At 35.0% G+C, this 19,746-nt stretch overlaps 1 protein-coding gene across 1 annotated transcript in view; it reads left to right on the top strand.

Annotated features, from left to right (window-relative positions):
* LOC117694310 (sex comb on midleg-like protein 2) overlaps positions 1-19,186 on the top strand; it is a 71,435-nt gene extending 52,249 nt beyond the window's left edge. The window contains 15 exon segments of the mRNA XM_076918581.1: positions 1,282-1,364; positions 1,816-1,895; positions 3,105-3,188; positions 5,533-5,616; positions 6,898-7,154; positions 8,442-8,462; positions 8,464-8,557; positions 10,550-10,602; positions 10,604-10,654; positions 10,656-10,709; positions 10,712-10,757; positions 11,940-12,116; positions 14,119-14,223; positions 16,397-16,497; positions 18,944-19,186. Of these exon segments, the coding sequence (XP_076774696.1) occupies positions 1,282-1,364; positions 1,816-1,895; positions 3,105-3,188; positions 5,533-5,616; positions 6,898-7,154; positions 8,442-8,462; positions 8,464-8,557; positions 10,550-10,602; positions 10,604-10,654; positions 10,656-10,709; positions 10,712-10,757; positions 11,940-12,116; positions 14,119-14,223; positions 16,397-16,497; positions 18,944-19,186 (1,533 nt within the window).
* Positions 19,187-19,746: the final 560 nt, after the last annotated feature.

The raw sequence follows: 19,746 nt of genomic DNA, 5'->3' as shown, positions 1-19,746 counted from the left end.
GGAGCAGCCCCAGGTAATTGCTTTGTTTCTGTTTTTTTAATATATCTATTTTATTCATAGTATATTTTATGTAGATTGAATAAGACCACAATATTTTCAGATGGAAAGTACTTTTTCTAAGAAAACAAATCCAAGAAGAAGCACAATGGCAGATTGTTAGGAATTTTCACTGTGCTAAGTCAGATTTTTCTCTTACAATAAGTATATCCTATTGGGAAATTAGATTATTTACTGATTATAACTTGATTTTAACTATTCTTCCTATCCTTTCTTGCTTCCAAAATGTCTCATTGATCTCCTCCTTTTTTCCTCCATATTCATGGCCATTTTCCTACAGTTCATGCTGGCATTTAATAATATCTGTGTATACAGATACTACTCTTACCTATAAGCTGTTCAGTCTGTATAAGCACACACACACATATACATGCACATACATATATGTACATGTACAAATTTGTATTTGTGTGTGTGTGTTTATGTGTTTGTTTTTCTGTCTTTGTTTGTCAAGACCTTACCATGAGTCAGTATGCTTTCCCTGGGTATTCCCACCTGTTGCTTTCCTGGCTTTCCTCAGTTTTATAGTCTTTTGTGTAGGGTTGAGGCCTCACGTGCATTTATCTCTGTCTAGTGTGTATATATTGCTGTCATTTTTGTTCACCTCACATTTTGCTAGTGACATTTTAGATATTTTATTTGTTGCTCTAAATATTACTAGGAGTTTCAGTCTTAGACCAGACTTTCTGACACTCTGACTCTTTTTAATAATCTTTCCACCTCTTGGGCAGTATTCCCTGAGTTTTACCTTAGATGCAGTAATGTTCTGTAGATATATCCATTTTGATTGGTCCTCACCACCCTTAGCTTTGATTGGTGGGCTTTCCTGCAATCTTCTCTGTGTGCTGCAGCCTAAGTTTTTTGGATGAACAGTAAAGACTATGGTTATCTTTCAGTATAATGATGGTGTTTATACATTGTTTTTGGAGATTGTGCCAATATAGAGTTTGCAGATCTTCCTCAGTAACCATGACATTACAAGCACAGAGTTATTAGCTGTGTTTCCAGTAACAGGCATGCTCTATTTCCAAGTAAACTGTAAATTATGGATATCGTGAGACATCACGTGAGCATGGTGATAGCCTACGTTATGCCAAGGCTTTATTAGAATATGTGCAGAGTAGTATATAAGCTTTATTATTGGGGAAGCCTAGTGGATTAAACAATGTGATCTAGCTTTACATGTAAATAATTTTTTTCATTTCATACCTCAATAAAGCTGAGAAAAAACGCAAGGGCAAAACAGTCACCACACCTTGGACTGGCCAACCCAGTCTCTTTGCAGATCCAGGAGCATCACCAGGTGATTACTCTGTTCTTTTGTTTCTTAATCTATATTATTCATGATATTTTTGTTGTAAGTATAATACTAGTGTAATGTTTTTAGTAGGAAAATATCTTTTTTTAAAGGAAATAAAAGCTAGAAGCAGCATAATTATAAATTGGTAGAAATCATAACTGTGCTAGGTCAAAATTGTGTCTTCTAATTTCATTTTTTTGGAGAGTAGATTCTATTTTCATTATGATTTAATTTTAATTTTCCTTTGTATCATTTCCTTTTTATAATACCTCTCATTTATGACTTCCTCCTCCTGTGTCCTAAAGTCATTTGTGCTTCATTTGATTAATGTATATATTTTAACTATGACTTGTTCATTTTATATGAGAACATTTATTCCTACACATATACATATATATTTATTCTAGATTTGTATGTGAATAAATTTTTGTTTTTTTTTTATACCCAATAAATGCAATGGAAATATGCATGGGCAAAATAGTTACTACACCTTGGACTGACCAACCAAGATTTTTTGCAGTTCAAGGAACAGCCCCAGGTGTTCCTCAGTCTATATTATTCATAATTTATTTGCTGTGTGTTGAATAATAGTGCAGTGTTTTCCACCAGAAATTTTATTTTTCAGAAAACCTTTGTAAAAAGCAACTTAATGGTAAATTGTTAGAAATTTGACTGTGCTAAGTCAATTTTTTCTTATTATAATAAATTCATTTTATTGAAGAATTAAATTTTTTATTATGATTTAATTTCATCCTTTCTTTCTTCTGATGTCATCTGTCGATCCCCTCCCTTTCTCCTCCAAATTGGTATGCTCTCTCCTCACAGTTTGTGTTTGCATTTAAAAATACCTATATGCATATATATTCTTACCTTTAAATATTTAAGTCTGTTTATTGGTGTATGAGTGTTTGTCTGTGTGTACGCACGTGCATGTGCGTGTATTTGTGTGCTATTTTTCCAGGGTTTATGGCACCTTACCCTGAGTTAGTGCATCTTTCCCTGGGTATTTCCTCCTCTTCCTTTCCCGGATCTCCTCCGTTTTATACAGTTCTTTTTGTAGGGTTGAGACCTCATATGCTTTTCTCTGTGTAGTGTGTATATATATTGTTGTCATTTGTTCAGGTCACATTTTTGGGTAGTGGTGTTAGTGAGATTTTATGTGTTGCTCTTGATAGTACTAGGAGACTCAATCTTAAAACACACTCCCTGACACTCTGATTCTTTCTAATCTCTCTTCCACCTCATGAGCATTGGTCTCTGTGCCTTAGTTTAGGTGGAGTAATGTTTTGTAGATATATGCATTCTGATTGACATACACCACTCTCTGCTTTGATTGGTTGTGGTTTCCTGCAATCATCTCTGTCTGTAGCAAAGAAAAGTTTTCTCGGTGAACAGTGAAGATGACAGTTATCTTTGGGTATAAGGACAGTGTTTATACATTGTTTTTAGAGATTATGCTGATATAGTAAATTAGGGGTTGTAGATTCTTCAGTAACCATGATATTACAAATACAGTGTTATTAGTTGTGTTTCCAGTAGCTGGTATGTTCTCCCTCCAAGTAAGGTGTAAATGATGGGCATTGTGACAAGTCACGTGAGCATGGTGATAGCGTGTTATGACGAGGCTTTATTAGAGAATTGCATAGTAGTATATAAGCATAATTGTTGAGAAAGCATAGTAGATTACACAAAGTGTTCTAGCTTTACATGTGAATAATTTTGTTTTTCATTTCATACTTCAATAAAGCTGAGAAAAAACGCAAGGGCAAAACGGTCACCACACTTTGGACTGACCGACCCAGACATTTTGCAGATCCAGGAGCAACCCCAGGTGATTGTTTTGTTCTTTTTGTTTATAATTTATATTATTCAGTATTTATTTACTGTATGTTAAATAATAGTGTAATAATATTTCTGGTGGAAAATCTCTTTCTTTTTTTAGGAAAACAAAAGCAAGAAGCAGCTGAATCATAAATTCTTTGAATTTTGGCTTTGCTTAGTCAAATTTAAGTGTTTATAATATTCTTTGAGAATTCAATTGTTTTCTGACTGTAAATTAATTATAGGTTTTCACAGTATCTTTTCTTTTTTTCAAACCTTCTCATTTTCCCCCTCTTCACCAAATTTATGGCACATTTAGTACTTGTATTTAAGAACATCTATGTACAAATATATTCTTAACTGTAACCTGATCAGTCTATATTAGTATACATGTGTGTCTCTGTGTGTATGTCTGTCTGTGTGTATGTGCATGTGTGTGTGTGTGTGTGTTCATTCCAGACTCTCTGGTTCTTACGATCCTAGGCAATTTTCCTGAGGCAGTGTAGTCTTGCATTATGTACAGGAGTGTTCTGTTGATGTATCCATTCTGGTTGTGCTCCATCATTGTTTTTCTTGGTTATCTTTTATAGTAATCATCCACGTCTTTGGCAATCAGATGTTTTTCCACTGAAGAGTAAAAACCCCAGTTACCTTTGGGTATAAAGACAATGTTTATAGAAGTATGTTAGGGATTATGCTGATTTAGTAAATTAGTGGTTGCAGATTGTCCTCCAAACCTATAACATCCCTATATAGAGTTGTAACTGGGTTTTCAGTACCAGGAATGCTGTCCCTCTTGTTGAATGGGTCATAAATCGAAATAAAGAGCAGTTGGTTACTGTCAAGGTAGGTGTGCCATTACTTCGTCCTAAGATTTACCATGCCTTGGTTACCATTTGTACATCTCACCAGAGCAAATTGGGAACTTTCCTATGACTATGCTGTATTAGAATCCTTCACTGTTCATCATACATATCAAAATATAGTATTTCTAGCTTTAAATGTAAATACTTTTTCCCATTTCATACCTGTACAAAGCTGAGGAAAAACCCAAGGGCAAAAGAGTCACCAAGCCTTGGAAAGACCAAGCCATACCATTTCACTTTGGAGCAGCAGGTCCAGGTGATTGCCTCACTTTGTTTTTCCATATTACTTTATGAAATGATTTTTGTAGATTGAAAAATGGTGTAATGTTTTCTGATGGAAATACTCATTTTTTTCTAGGAAAACAAATACAGAAAGTAGCAAAATGATAAATTAATGGAATTTTTCACCATGCTAAGTCAAATTTGACTCTTAGTATAAGTTCATCCTTTTTATTTCATGTTTTTTGAGATTATAATGTAATTTAAACCATTCTTCCTACTTTTCCTCCCTCAAGCCTTGTATATATCCCTCCATCTTTTTGCCAAAGTGTATGCTCTTTTGTCACTAATTGCCACTGCTTGCATTCAAGAATATATATGTACATATAAAGTCCTAAATATAACTTTTCAGTCTGTATAAATGTACCTATACATATGTATGTTTACATGGGGTAGATTTTTACACCAGTGAATTGTTGTCCTCTTCCTTGTGTATCCCATCTTCCTTTCCCAACTTTCTTCAGTTTTGTATAGTCCTTTGTGTAGAGTTGAGGCCTTATGAGCATTTCTTTGTCCAGTTTGTATATGGATTAGTATCCTTCTTGTTTAGCTTATGTTTGGGCAATGATGTTGATGAGATTTTATATGTGTTTCTCTTGATATTACGAAGAGACACTTTTTAGAGCAAAGTCCTTCACCTTCTGGCTTTTTACAGGCTTTCTCTCTCTTTCTGGTGAGTGTTCTCTGAGCCTTAACATATGTGAAAGAGTGTTCTTTAGTTATATCCATGCTGATTCTTTTCCACCACTCCCCGTTTTGATTGGTTGTAGTTTATCCTAATGGTCCCTGTCTGTGCCAAGTGTTCTAGATAAGGAGTAAAGACTATAATTATCTGTATAAAGACAATTTTCATAGATTGTTGTTATGGCCTATCCTTCTTTAGTTAAGTTAGTGGTTGCAGGTAGTCCTCCAATAACTATCACCTCCATAACACAAAATTTTAAACTGGGTTGTCAATACATGGTTTCACTCATGTTGAGTGGATTCTATGTCCAAGAAAAGATATCTTTGGTTACTGCTGAGGTATATAACATGCTACTACTGCATTTTTACAGCTATCACACCATCCTGCACATTGTTACACATCACGTAAGCATAACATGAGCCCTTTCAAGTGTATATTCCATCATTATTTAGCATGTATAATGGAAGATAATATATTCTAGCTTTAAATGTACATAATTTTTTTCATTTCATAACTCAACAAAGCTGAGAAAAAACACAAGGGCAAAAGAGTCACCAAACATCGGAAAGACCAAGCCCAGTTTTTAGCAGATGAAGAAGCAATGCCAGGTGATTGCTTTGCTTTGCTTTGTTTTCTTATATTGATTTTCAAGATGATTCCTCACCATTGAATAATAGCATATGGTTTTCAGAAATAACAGGGTTTTTTGTTTTAAGAAAACAAATACAAAATGTAGCACAGTGATAAACTGATAAAAATTTCTCTGTTCTAAATCAAATTTGTTGGCTATTTTAATAAATTTGTCTTTTTATAGAATTAAATTGTTTCCTGGTTATGAAAAGTTGTTGTACCTAAAATTTCATTTCGACTGGCATTTTGTTTAATGTTTTATTTTTAACGATTTTATTTTTTGTTAAAAATTTATAACTTATATTTTGATCTTACTGTGTTTTCTCCTCCGACTCTTTCATTGTCTTTATTTATCTTTATGTGCATAGGATATCATGTTCCTTTTCTTTCTTAACAAAAAGAAAATTTTTCTAAAGGTGCCTAATTTATGTTTACATACTACTAAACATTGTCCCAGCCATAGAGTGTGATTGATATGCACCATGTCAGTCTATTGAAGAAAACTGTTTTTTTTTTCTTTAACAGCAGCTATCAATTTGAATATAGATTCTTAGCTAAGGGCTTGGCCTTTGTATCTACTTTACCTCATCTATGCTGGGATTTTTGTCTGGCTTGACCTTGTGTAGGTCTTGTGCATCCTGTAATTTTCTTTCTTAGTTTGCAAGTGTACTTCTGTTGTTTCTTAAAAATACTCATTCATCAAACTCCTTTTCTACCTCTGGTTAGACTCTTTCTACCCGATTTTCGACCTAGATAAGTATATTTTGAGGTCATGGGAATGATACAGATATCTCATTTATGATTGAACACTCCAGAGTCTCTCACTTTCTGCAAGTGATCAAGTTGTAGGTCTCTTTGCTAATTACCACTGCAAGAAGATTCTCTGAGAAAGGCTAAGTAAGTCACAAACAATGATTATAGATCATTAGTAATCAATAGAAGTATGCCATTCATTACAAATCATTTTATATACTGTATCTACTTACCAGAATGATGCTAGTAGGATTTTACCTAGGACATTTGACCTATCTTGTCACAGGTACTTTGCCTCATTACCAATATTAATTTTGGGTTCTTTAGACATTTTAGTTTAGGAAAATACAGATTTTTAAAGTAGAACTTTTTGATTCTTTTTTTAACTCTAATTTTGCTAGTTTGGATCTTGTTTAAAATAATTTTCATGGGTTTGGGAAGTTTTAAAGATAATCAGTCATAAAATGATGTTTTTACTATTATTTTCTTTAATTTTCATTGCTAAGCTCTTTTCTCAGCTCTTAGTGTGAGTAGTACAGAGACAACACTACCTTCTTCCTCTGAACAACCAAATTCTTCTACCTCCAAAGGGGCTCAATCTTCAAGGAAGTCTCCACGAAAAACAAGTGTTGTGCAACCAGTACCAAAGACCAGAAAGAAATCAGGACAAACTAAGTCTACTGGAGATACTTCGTCCACTAAGAAGGGCATTACTATTAAAATTGTCCTACCAAAGAAAAGAGGTGGAAAGTCTGGAAAAAAGGTTAGTCATATTTCTTGCTAATTTGTATTGTAAGTCGCCATATCAGAGTATTTTTAAATTCAGTTTAGCAATTTACTAAGACTGTACTGAGGTGTTTTTGTTGTTGTTGTTGTTGTTGTTTTAGGATATTAAACGTATAATGTTCTTTTTGTCTTAGTTAGGTTTTCTATTTTGATGAAACAAATGCAACTTTTGAATAACTTACACTTCTGTACCACTGTGCATCATCAAAACCAGTCAAGGCAGGAATTAACACATGGCAGAGAGGGGAGCTGGAGTTGGGGGAGGTCAAGCAGGAGTAGTATGTAAAGTAAAATTTTCACTAAACAAACTTAACTAATATTGGCTAGTGATGCAAGGATAAAGAATAAATGTCTTGGAGAATGAAATAGAATCTAATGTGAAAAACTGAGACAATTTAAACTGAGAAAGACTAAGTTGAGATTTTTTTAACATATATGATTGCTCAGGAAGAAAAGAGCGAGGGATAAATTAGGGCAAGGCAATACATGTGTTTATTGTTAAGTTTATATCGTAGATAAAAATATATAAACTATTTACATTAAGCCTGAGTGTGAAGGATAAGGATCTATATAAGTTTCAACATATTATGTAGAATGGTACATTATGACTTTTTATGTGTAAACAATGGAAAGTTATGAATGAATCTTTAGTCTAATGTAAAAATTACGAAGTGTATATAATGGATTTTAATTAGTCAAATAACCCCTCAAAAGATAGGATAAGTAGAATAACAAAACAAAAAGAATAAAATAAACAATCAGAAAGCACATAATAAAATGGTTTGCTCAGACCCAACTGTAGTAATAGTTATAGTGAACATTAATAGGTTAATTTTTTTAATTAAAATGCAGAGATTTTAAAAATGGAATTAAAAAAATTCAATATATAATGTCTGTATAATGTGCATACTTAAACATAAAGGCAAAAATCTCAGCAATATCATCTTACACATATAGTATCGCATTAGGATATCAGCATAACCTTGTTTGAATGAATGCTTCCTGCCTGGAAGGAAATAGTGTAATCTTATTTTAAAAAATACTGTTATTTCTATTTAAAATTTCTAAATTTTATAAAAATGAGTGTGAAATACTTGTAAATATATGTATTGATAAACATAAAACCATGTTAATCTAAAGCAGTAATATTAATATTTTAATGGTAAGAAAATTGATTTTGAAATTTAATGTGAAATACTTTTTAATGCATTTGAAAGCATATACCTGTATATAACTGTATTCTTCATACCATTTTTTTAAACAGGAAAAGAGTATTCCAGTTGTTTTCTTCTACATCTTCAGCTTCTTTAAGTTCACCAAGGAGAAGTTCGTCATCTAATAGGACTTCTGTGGGGCCCTCTGAAATAGTGATGTCTACAAGTAATTAATATTTTTTAAAACAATGAAAAATTACATATTTTATTAAGCAGCAATTAAGTGTGGTTGAAGTCCTGGAAATAATGTAAAATATTAATGTATTTTGCTAGACTGATAGTTCAGCTTAATGTTTAGTAAAACCTATTTAAATTCATGTCACCTGAAATCAGTATTCCACATTTTGAATTTGTGTCATTATCAAGTTCTCCTTTCTTTTCACAGTATTTTTTATGTTGTATTATGTATTTTGTATTGTATTGTATTATGTATAGGTAATCATGCCTTTTGAACATAAATTTTTCAGTCAGAGGACATGGTGATTTTAAATTCCTTTCTTACAGGTTTGAAAAGAGCACAGACCAAAGCAAAATCAATCCATTTTATCATCTCCTATATAGTTTTAATTTTTTTTCTATTTCAATTTTGCTTTCGTTTTTATTTTGTAAGTATGAACTTTTTGCCTACACATGTATTTCTGTACCGTGTGTATGTGTTTAGGTTCCCAGGAGGGGATGTCCGATCCCCTGGGACTACAGATAATAGACAGTTTGAAGTTACCATGTGGATGATAGGAAGCAAACTCAGGACCCCTGAAAATAGCAGCCAGTGAGCTTCACCATTTGAACCATCTCTCTATCCCTCCTTACTGTTTAAAAGATGTTTGTCCTATTACTTCTTTATATCTTTAGTTACCACCCTCATACTCTTATATTTCTTACACTTTTTCTTTCTCACTTAAAGGAAATTATTTTCAAAGTATTTTTTTTCAAAGACGTTATTTGTACACCTTATTTCTGATTTTTAATGAATACAAGGTGTTTCTATCTAAACAAGAATTTAAAGTCTGAACCTTTTGAGTCCTGACATAAGTAAAAGCCACCTGAGTTACACAGATAAGTTGCAATCAGAACACAAGTGCCCCCCAATTATTGCGACAAGTTTTCTCAGTGTGTTTATACTAATATTCTCATCCCAATGATTTCCTCTAGGGGTGCTTGACATAGTGTAGTAGACAGATGGCAGAATATTGGAATCCTTCTTTGATTTACTTCCTGCATATATCTATAACATAAGTACCTTGGGTTGAGTGTTTAATCATGATTTTATTTTTGTTACAGAGCCTATCCTTTCTCCAATTATTGGGGCAAGCCAAATTGTCATATATTTCAACACAGTGAAATTTTTCAGTACAAATTAATATGTTTAAATGTTCTTGTTTTAAGAAAATAATAGTTTCAGTAATGATAAATCTGCATTTTAGTACACATTGATTTGCAATTGATTTTTGTGATGAAAATATCTTCACTAATAGTATGATTTATAATGAGAAAATTTTTGTACCAAAGAAAAAGTTGAAAATATCTTCAATGAGCCTAGGCATGCATGCATGCATACAGCTGTCTGTGTGTGTGGTGTGTGTAATATTTTTATTTTGTATTTAAAATTCAAGTCATTGAAATTTACAATCACATATACCTTAAGTGACTTGATTATTTTAGAAAATGCAGCTGACATACACTGTTGGTGATTTACAAGCTAGTCAGTGATAAGTGAGTAAGGATGACCAGTTTTCAAAGGGAATGCAAGGTTTTTACATAGTGAAGTTGGGTGGGTTGAACTCTAGGAGGAGTTGGGGAATGTCAAAATTTAAAAGAAAGACATGAAACTACTTACACTTTCATTTTTGGAACATTTTCTTGTAATAATACATTAAAATGATTTTATGATAGCCCCCAAAGTCTTACCAATCATACATTTTATATAGTCAGTTTGAATTTTATCTAAAATGTTGGATAAATATTTTTTACTATTTGCAGTTCTGTATTTTACATAAACATGTTAATATTCTGCATACTTTCAGTAGCAGACATGGTCATTAATATGACCTATATTTAAGTTTCCTTTAAATGAAATCATAAGTAGGCTATGGTTATGTAATAATTTCACAACATTTATTTTAATTCATCTAATTATTTATATACCTTTTCCCTCAAGTCTGTGTGTATATAAATAAACATGGAGATTCTGGCCCCTACCTGGATCCACAGAAAGGTTCAGCAGCTACCTGACCACTTCGGCCCAGGCCCTGTGAATGTGATTTCTCCGGCAGACTGTGCAGGCCTGTGTGGATAGTGCCTTTCAGGCCAAGGACTGTCTTTTCTACTTCTTAAGCCAGATACTAGGGGAGGAGAAATGATAACTGGTATGCTAATCTAATTCTTTACCGTTAATTTATTTATTCACTCTGGATCCTGATCACAGCCCCCTCCCTCACAGAGCTCCTATCCCCATCCTTCTCAGTCTTCACCTCTGAGAAGGGTGAGATCCCCATTGGTACCAACCCACCATGCCACCTCAAGTCACTGCAGGACTAGGTTTATCCTGTTCACTGAGGATAGCCAAGAAAGTTCAGTTAGGAGGACAAGATCCACAGGCAAACAACAGTCAGGGTAAGCCCCCAATTGTTGGGAGCACCTGATCAAGACCAAGCTGCCACATCTGCTAAATATGTGCAGGGGTCCTAGGTTTAGCCCTTGTATGCTCTTTGGTTGGTGGTTCAGTCTATGGAAGCCCTCCCTGCCGGGCTCTAGATTAGTTGACTCTATTGGTTCTTCTTGTGGAGTCCTTATCCTCTCAGGGTTCTCTGAGTATCTCATTCTCTCAGAGGACAGTTGTGCTAGGTTTCTGCTATAGCATAACAAAGTACCATTAATAGTGTCAGGGATTGATTCTTGCCCATAGGATGGATCTCAAGTTTGCCCAGTTATTGGTTGGTTGTTCCCTCGGTCTGTGCTCCCATCTTTGTCCCTGCAGTTCTTGTAGACAGGACAAATCCTGTGCCACACAAACAAAAACAAAAATAGACAATTTATGTCAGTATCATACTATAAATGTAAATAAAAGGTACAGATTGTTGTCTCTGTTAAGCTAGCTATTTGGGCATGGTACCTTATAAGAAGCTTTAAAGAACAGTGTGACTCAAAGGAAACCTTGTAAAGGTAACATAAAAAGGCTAGAGATTGTTAACTCAGGTAGCATGCTTCCCTTGCATGTATAAGGTCCCGAGTTTAATCTCAAGTGCCATAAACAGTTTTTTAAAATGGAGTGGTAGACAGGTAAGTTGTAGCTGGTGTCTACCATGATTTTATACTGTAACTTTTACACTCAATGGGATATTTAGTGTAGAAAGGTTACTGTAAACTAAGCCATTTTGTTATCCTGTTTATAAACCTGTTAAATAGAAATTGCTGTCAATTCCTTTTTAATTTCAAAACCAAAAAGTAAACTTAAAGCACATTTCCTGTATTGATTCTTCTGTTATTGATTGCATTTCGCTTCTGTCTACAAGATGACTGATGACTGACATTGCTTTCCCACTTTATAGCCTTCTTCGATGGGAAAGCTCATACTGTTCATCTCCCTCCAGTGAACAGTGCATCATTTGCACTTCACTTTCTTGAAAATTTCTGCCGCAGCATGCAGTGTGATAATTTTTTGAGTAGCCAGCCTTTCAGACGTAAGGCTCATACCTCAACTGCAGGCATTGATCAAAGCAAACCAGGTAAGAAAATAGAAGTTTTTAAAAAGATATATACTATACATTTAAGAAAGTGTTTGTGTTTGTGAGTGTGTGTGTGTACACATGCGTACGCTGCATGCATGTGTATGCTGTGTGGCAGTTGGAAGCAGAGCACAGGTGGAGGTCAGAAATTAAGTTTTTGGTAGTCAGTTCTCAACTTCCATCTTTTCATAGGTTCCAGGAATTGAACTCAGATCACCAGCCTTGTATAGGAGGTGTCTTTCTCTGCTGCCCCCTAATATGTTTTTAATTTACATTTTATACTTAGGAAAGAATGTGGGTTTTCAGAGTTTTTTCTTTCCTCTCAAGCTTTTAGCCACATTGAACTAATGAAAAAAATGTATATAATTATACTTTCTTCACTTAAAGTGAGAAACTTTTTCTTACTGTATTCCTAATGAACTTGAAAATCAAAGCCAGTGCATTATGTTTTGCTTCTTTGTGACTAATTAATAGTTAGATATTTTCTGTTAGGTTGGGCATGCCTTTAACATTACTAATCTGAAAAAATAAGCAAAGACTATTGGGCTCATAGAAGATAAAGAATGGTTTTCTCAAGATTAGCTCTGCTTACCTGTCTTCCATAAGACTCTCAAACTGGTGGCTGAATAAAAGATGAGTATGTTGTCCTATAGAACCAATGGTGATATTCTTGTTTCCAATCTCTACAGTAAAAAAAGTTGTCTGAGTTTTCTGGCTAATACTTTGGAAGTTTGTTGCTCTTTCATATGACTATGGCAGATAACCATCCATGTTCTTGTTATAGCAGAACTGTATCTGTGTCTTTAGAGTAGCTAAGATTTCCAGGTATTAAAACTTCATTGTTTTCTGGCCAAATCCTGTTAGTTCTGGAAGTACAGAGTACCATCAGGTACTTAATCTAAGTCCAGTCATTCAAATTATCTTCCAGTTGGGTAGAAAATTTGGGCATTATCTCCAGTTACACATTTTCTAGTTCTCCTGAGTATTTTCATTTTTTCCTCATAAACTTTATTGCCTCTGCATTACCCAAGTCTTTCCTGTCTATTCCTTCCTCTTCCATTTCTTTTCCACTACCCTCATTCCATGCAGAACCACATTGGACCATTCTCTGGTTTAGTCTCCTACTTGGAGTCCTCTTTCTGGTTTCTCCCTACTAGAGTAACTTTCAAGTTTTCTTTTGAGATAAAGTTACAATACAAGAAGTCCTTGCATGAAAGTACAGTAGTCATAAACTATTGAAAGTGATCAAACCTGGGTTCCAGTGCTAGCTCTGTAACCTGTATACTAAAAGGACACAAAGTCTAGAAAACCTAAATGTTAATCCAGTGCATGCTGTTAATTAGCATTATACATCATGGGCAAAATTACTGATCCTCCCTGATTTTCAGTTTGCCTCTTTGCAAGGTTCTGAGTTGTGAGGAAATAGTGTTGAGCCATATCTATTCACACAGACCTGTAATCTCAAACACGGAAGAGGTTAAGGTAGTCCAAGACCTACATGCGACTCAGAATTGATTGAGTTTAAGTGTGGCATGTTAGTGAATGAGATCCTCTATCAAATAGAAAGTAAGTGATCCATGGATATAATTAAGTGGTAGAGTGCTTGCCTGGTGTGTGTGTGTGTATCCATAAGCTAAATAAAATTTACACATATACTTTTTAAATTCTTCTACATTATTGAAAATGCACACACAGAAACACAAGATTGTGTGTATGTATGTATGTATGTATGTATGTATGTATGTGTAAGTGACTATAGAGCCTAGAAGGGGGACATCAGCTCTCTCCACTGAACCATCTCTCTGGTCCAAGTCTTTAATATTATATATCAGTATAATTACCTAATAGGATACAGTGAGCCCGTTAGGATAGTCAAATAATTGGCAGGTGGGTGACATTACATTATACAAATTACTTTAAATCAAATACTCTATACAGATAATATGTAGTATAAAAACAATTGACTATGGTAATTGTAACTTGTACCTTTCAAAAAAAATAGGAAATGAGGAACAAAGGGGAACCTTCAAACGATTGTCTCTGGAACCTCAACCTTCTGCTTCTGTCTCATCTAAGATTCCCAGAAAGTCTGGGCGAGCCTCTAAAGGTAAATAGCATTCATGCATACCGGAATTGAAGAAGAACACCCACTCACCACTTATGATATATGCTCTTCTTGCTGTGATGGTGTTGAGGGTGGGAAGTTAAATTCACCCCGATCTGACAATTAGTTTATTACTTTGGTAACTTGAGCACTGCATTCCTTTCAGAAATGTACTACTGTCATTTTTTCCTTTGGATTAAGGAAAAAACAACCTAGAATGGTCCTATCCATTCTGCTCTGCATTGTTACAAACTAAGATAAACGTGTAAGCAAATGTGAGAAAACAATATGGTCATGAGGAATATTTCTGAAGAATTATGTTCCTAAGAACAGATGTTTTCAGGAAGTTCACAACTTTGATCGTAAGGATGGAAAGATAAATTATCATAAGTAACATAGACATGGCCTGTAATCAAGTATTTTAGAATATTGTTCATTACTATGTATGATTGAAAAAGTGCTGGCCATATACTTTGTGTTAGAAGCTTGCCATTTAGTATAGCATGAATTAAGTGAACTGTTGTTGGAAATGTATTTTTCTTAAGAATTTCATGTGTAATTTTAGTGTCTTGATTAAGCCCCACCTCACTCCATCTCCTTATACATTTATATTTTTCCTCCAATTTCATGGGTTCACTCCATTATTTTTGTTATTGTTATTTAAACCCAGAGTCCATATAGTTCTGCTAGCATGTGCAAACATGTAGGACTAGCTACTGGAGCATAGGCTCTCAAGGGCTGCATCCCTGAAGAAAATAAACTCTCCCCCAAACAGATATCAGTTGTCAGTAGTTCCTTGTCTAGGAGTAAGATTTCTTTGATAATCCATGCTGAGAGTTTGACTGGTTTGATCTTTTACATATAAAGTCACAGTTGTTGTCAGTTCATATATATATAATTGCCAAATTATAGCTAGAAAATACTGTTTTATTGTAGTTACTCACTGCTTCCACATCATAACAGTCTCTCTGCCCCCTCTTTTGAGTTGATCCCTAGCCTTTGCGGCCCAATATAGTATAGATTTCCAATTAGGCTGAGCACTCTGTAATCTATCATTCTTTATATCTTGATTAGTTCCTCTGCTAATCTCCATCTGCTGCAAAAAGAAGCTTATCTAGGGAGAGCTGAAGGATATGTGCATAAATCTTTTAAGAGTCAGTTTAATACTATGTACACTTTGCAGAATTATAATACTAGGTTCTCAGCTAGGAATTGTGACCTACCTAGATTCAGGTCCTTGGCCCCATTAACATGTCAAACATGAATTTTGTCTTCTGAAATAAGGCTTAAATACAATCAGAAAGTGATTGGTTACTCCCTACCATTCATACCACTATTATAACAGTGGCTGTATCTTAACAGACCATAATTATAGTAGCTTGCAGGGTTCGTATTTGGGTAAGACCAGTGATTAAATTTCTTCCCTAATAGTGTACCTAGCACCATCTAGCACAATGAAAGCTAGCCAGTAGCTTACAGGTCAGAACCACTAGATTTCTATGCTCAATATGTTATCTTTAGCAAGTAGGATCTTGTTATCAATTCTGGGTGATAACCAAGAACGATAGTAATAGCCTTATTCATAATATTTAATGGCCTGTGAAGCTCCACTGAACAACCATTTCAAAAGAAGTAAGTCTTCCCTGGCACTGAGTTTTTATTTAATATCCTATGATGTCTATGAGAGGCCCTATTTGAACTTTTTATATATGTATATATTTCAGGAAGCTTGTACAATTGTAGGTTTCCATATGGCTTTTTCAAATGTCCTTAGTATTAGTTTTCTCTCTGAAAACTCTCTTCTCTACCCTGCCCCCAACCTGTACCCCACTTAACCCTTCTTGCTCCATTATTTTCTGTTCCCCCTTCATGCCACCTCTATTCTTTGTTCCTTCTTTTAAAAGCACCTGCATGGCCCCTTAATGTTTTTCTGACTTCTATAATTATCCTAAGTTAAACACACATATGTGAAACTTCAAAGCTAGAGTTCACATATGAAGAAGAATGTGCAATAGTTTTCTTTCTAAGTCCAGGTTGCCTCATTTACGGTTAATTCTGGCTCCATTCATTCATTTGTGTGTGTGTGTGTGTGTGTGTGTGTGTGTGTGTGTGTGTGTGTGTGTGTATTTCATGAATTCATTTTTCATAACCGCTGCATAATATTCCACTGTGCAAGTGTACCTCATTATCATTAACCACTCATCAGTTGATGCATATCTAGACTGTTTCCATTTCCTGACTCGTGTGAATAGAGCAGAAATGGACTTGGATGAACAAGTATCCCTGCAATAGGATAGAGTCATTTGAGTATATACCCAGGAGTGTCTTATCTGGGTCATATGATCAGTCTATTTTGGAGGACCATCTGCACTGATTCCCATACTGGTTGTACCAGTTTACACTCCTACCACATTGAATAAGTGTTCCCCTTGTGCCATATCCACACCAACATCTGTTGTCCAACTTTTTTATCTTTTTTAAATTTAGCAGTTCAAAGTTGGGTATGAAACCTTAATGTAGACTTAATTTGCATTTCACTTGTGTCAAAAGATATTGAAAAGTTTTTGAATGTTTTTAAACTTTCACATATGTGTGTTTAACTTAGGATATTTAAAAGTTTTAAATGTTTCTAATTGTTAATCTTAATACCTGCAACTACTAGAGTTCTGTTCAAAAAGTTCATAGTTGGATCTAATAGTAGAACTATATCCTCTACCTTTTCCTCTAACAGATTTAAGGTATTGAATCTTACGTTGAGACCCATGATCCATTTAGAGTATAGTTTTGTTCATTCTACATTTTACATTTCTACACTCTTAAACCAGCATCATTAATTCAAGATATTACATTTTTCCAATATATATTTTGGCCCTTTTGTTTAAAATGATGTGGCTATAGGAAGGTAGAGTTGTATTCAAGCCCTTGGTTATATCCTATTAATTTATGTGTTGCTTTTGAAGACAGTACCATGCTGATTTTTATTGCTATACCACTGTAATATTACTTAGTATTAAAAAATGGTAGTACCTCCAGCAGTCTTGTTTACTCTTCGGGTTTGATTTCATTATCCTGGGTCTTTCTATGTTTTTATATAAGTTTTAAGATCTTTTTAAAATTCCTATGAAGTTTTATTGGAGATTTGATGGGGAGTACATATTGCATTGAATCTGCAAATTAGTTTTGGTAGGATGGACATTATCACTATAGTGTTTCTACCAATCAATAAGCATGTTAAGTCTTTCTATCTTCTTTAATTTCTTTCTCCAGCGTCTTAAAATTTTTATTATATAACAAGTCTTTTACTTCCTTTCTTGGATTTATTCCAAGATTATTTACTTACTTACTTACTTACTTACTTACTTACTTATTTTGGAAAACATCTTACTTTTAACTCTGGCTGGCTTGGAGCTCACTGTATAGACTATTCTGCCCCAAAACTCACAAAAATTTGCCCATCTCTTCTCAGTACTAGGATAAAAAATATGGTAGGAAGAATAAGATTTTTCTTATTATGGAGATTGACCTCCATAGGCTCAGATGTTTGAATGCTTTGTCCCTAGTTGACAGAAGTATTTCAGAAGGATTAAGAGTTGTGGCATTTTTAAAAGAGATTAGACACTTGGCTGGGTGTCTACTTTGAGATTTCAAAAATAAATAAATAAATAAAAGAGATCCATGCACTATGGCTCTCTCTGCCTTGTGGTTGTGTTTCAAGATATCTTCTTAGCTACTGCTCAAATGCCATGCCTGCCTGTTGCCAAGCTCCCTGCCATAATGATTGTGAAACCAACTTGATATAACTATGAGCCTCAAATTAAATTTTCTCTATGGTAAGTTACCTTGATCATAGCTGTTTTGTCAGGGCAATAGAAAAGTAACCAAGATAGAAGTTGGTACCAGGGAGTGGTTTATTGCTATAAGCCTGGCCGTGCTGCTTTTTGAAGGGATATGGGAGACTTTGGGACTGTTGACTAAGAACAGGTTGAAACCTAAAATGGAGCTTAATAAGGCGTCCTGGTGGGAGCTTCGAAGATAGTAGCACCAAGGGCGATGTGAAGCAACTCATGAGATTTCAGAGAGAAACAGTATTAGCAACTTCGCTAGAGGCTGGTCTGGTGATATTTTGTGTAAGCTCAAGAAATTTTAGATAGAAACAATATTAGCAGGTTGACTACAGGCTGTTTTGGTAATATTTTGGATAACATTGTGGCTGACTTTTGGCCTTGTCTAAAAGTATCTGTGAAGTTAAATTGAAGAATTTGGATTAATTTCATTTGCAGAGGAGATTTCAAGACAGGCAAATATTGACCCTGTTATGTGGTTAGTAGTGATTACTCTTATGCAGATGTACAATGAAAAAGAACAAGGAGGGCTACAAGAAATAAAAAATACACATGTGGTTTGAGGAGAAAATGACCACCAGGAAATTTTATGTTGGAGCCTTGGTTTGTGCTGAAAGAGATAAGGAGAAATGGAATAAAGGGGGTGGTGACCTCTGGGCAAGGTCCTACCACACTAATCCTGAAACTTGTGAAAAGGTTTAATGCATTATCTGTTCCCGAAGAGCAGCAGTAAATCAAAGCTTCTATAAATAAAACCCAAGGATGAGGCCAGGTTCCCTTCCAAGCAGGCAGCAGAACTTGGGAATTCGCCCACATGATCTGGCTTTAGATTCAAAGACACAAGAATAAAGGGGTTGTGAAATCTTCTTACACCATTAAAGAAAGCTGCTGAGGACAGGAATGTGACAGGGAAGTCGCTGCATGGAGGCCAAGAGAGGCCATTGCATGAAGCTGTGAAAGTGAAGCCTGAACTTTATTGGAGACCTCAGGAGGTTGGAGATGACAGAGCTGTAGGATACTGCCAAGGAGAGCTGCACACAGGGAGTGGAACCAGTTCAAGAGATACATGTGTTGCAGTCAAGAAAGCTGGAAGGGCAGAGCCATCTGACCCTCTTGACATCTAACAGAACTACAAGATTTGGAGTTTGCCTTTCTACTGATAGTATTTCTTCACTATTCCCCATTTCTCCCTTTGGAATGGTAATGTGTATTCTGTGTCATTGCATGTTGGGTGTATGTAATATTTTTTTAATTTTACAGGGGCTCATAGTTAAGAAATCACCTCTAACTTCAGAAGAGACTTTGGACTTTTAAACAGTCTTGATATTGAAAGACTATGGGGACTTTTGAAGTTGAACTAAATAAATTTTTGCACTATTATATGGCTACAAGCCTATGGGGACCATGGAGTGGAATGTGGTGGAATGAGAATGTCACCCATAGGCTCATAGAGTTGAATATTTCATCCCCAGTTGCTGGAAATGCTTGAGAAGGGTTAGGAGGTGTGACCTTGTTGGGGAAGATGTGTCACTGAGAGTGGACATTTGGGTTTTAAAAGCCGATGCCATTCCTGGTTAGCATGTACATGCTCTCTTGTCACCCTCTTTTACTCTGCCTACCTGCCTCCCTCCCTGCCTACCTCATGAGCATGGATCAGATGTAACCTCTCAGCTACTGCTTCAGC

This window comes from Arvicanthis niloticus, chromosome X (assembly GCF_011762505.2).
Source record: "Arvicanthis niloticus isolate mArvNil1 chromosome X, mArvNil1.pat.X, whole genome shotgun sequence".
Lineage (NCBI taxonomy): Eukaryota > Metazoa > Chordata > Mammalia > Rodentia > Muridae > Arvicanthis > Arvicanthis niloticus.
The sequence above is the reverse complement of the archived record's forward strand: the minus strand, read 5'-3'. Positions and strand labels throughout refer to the sequence as shown.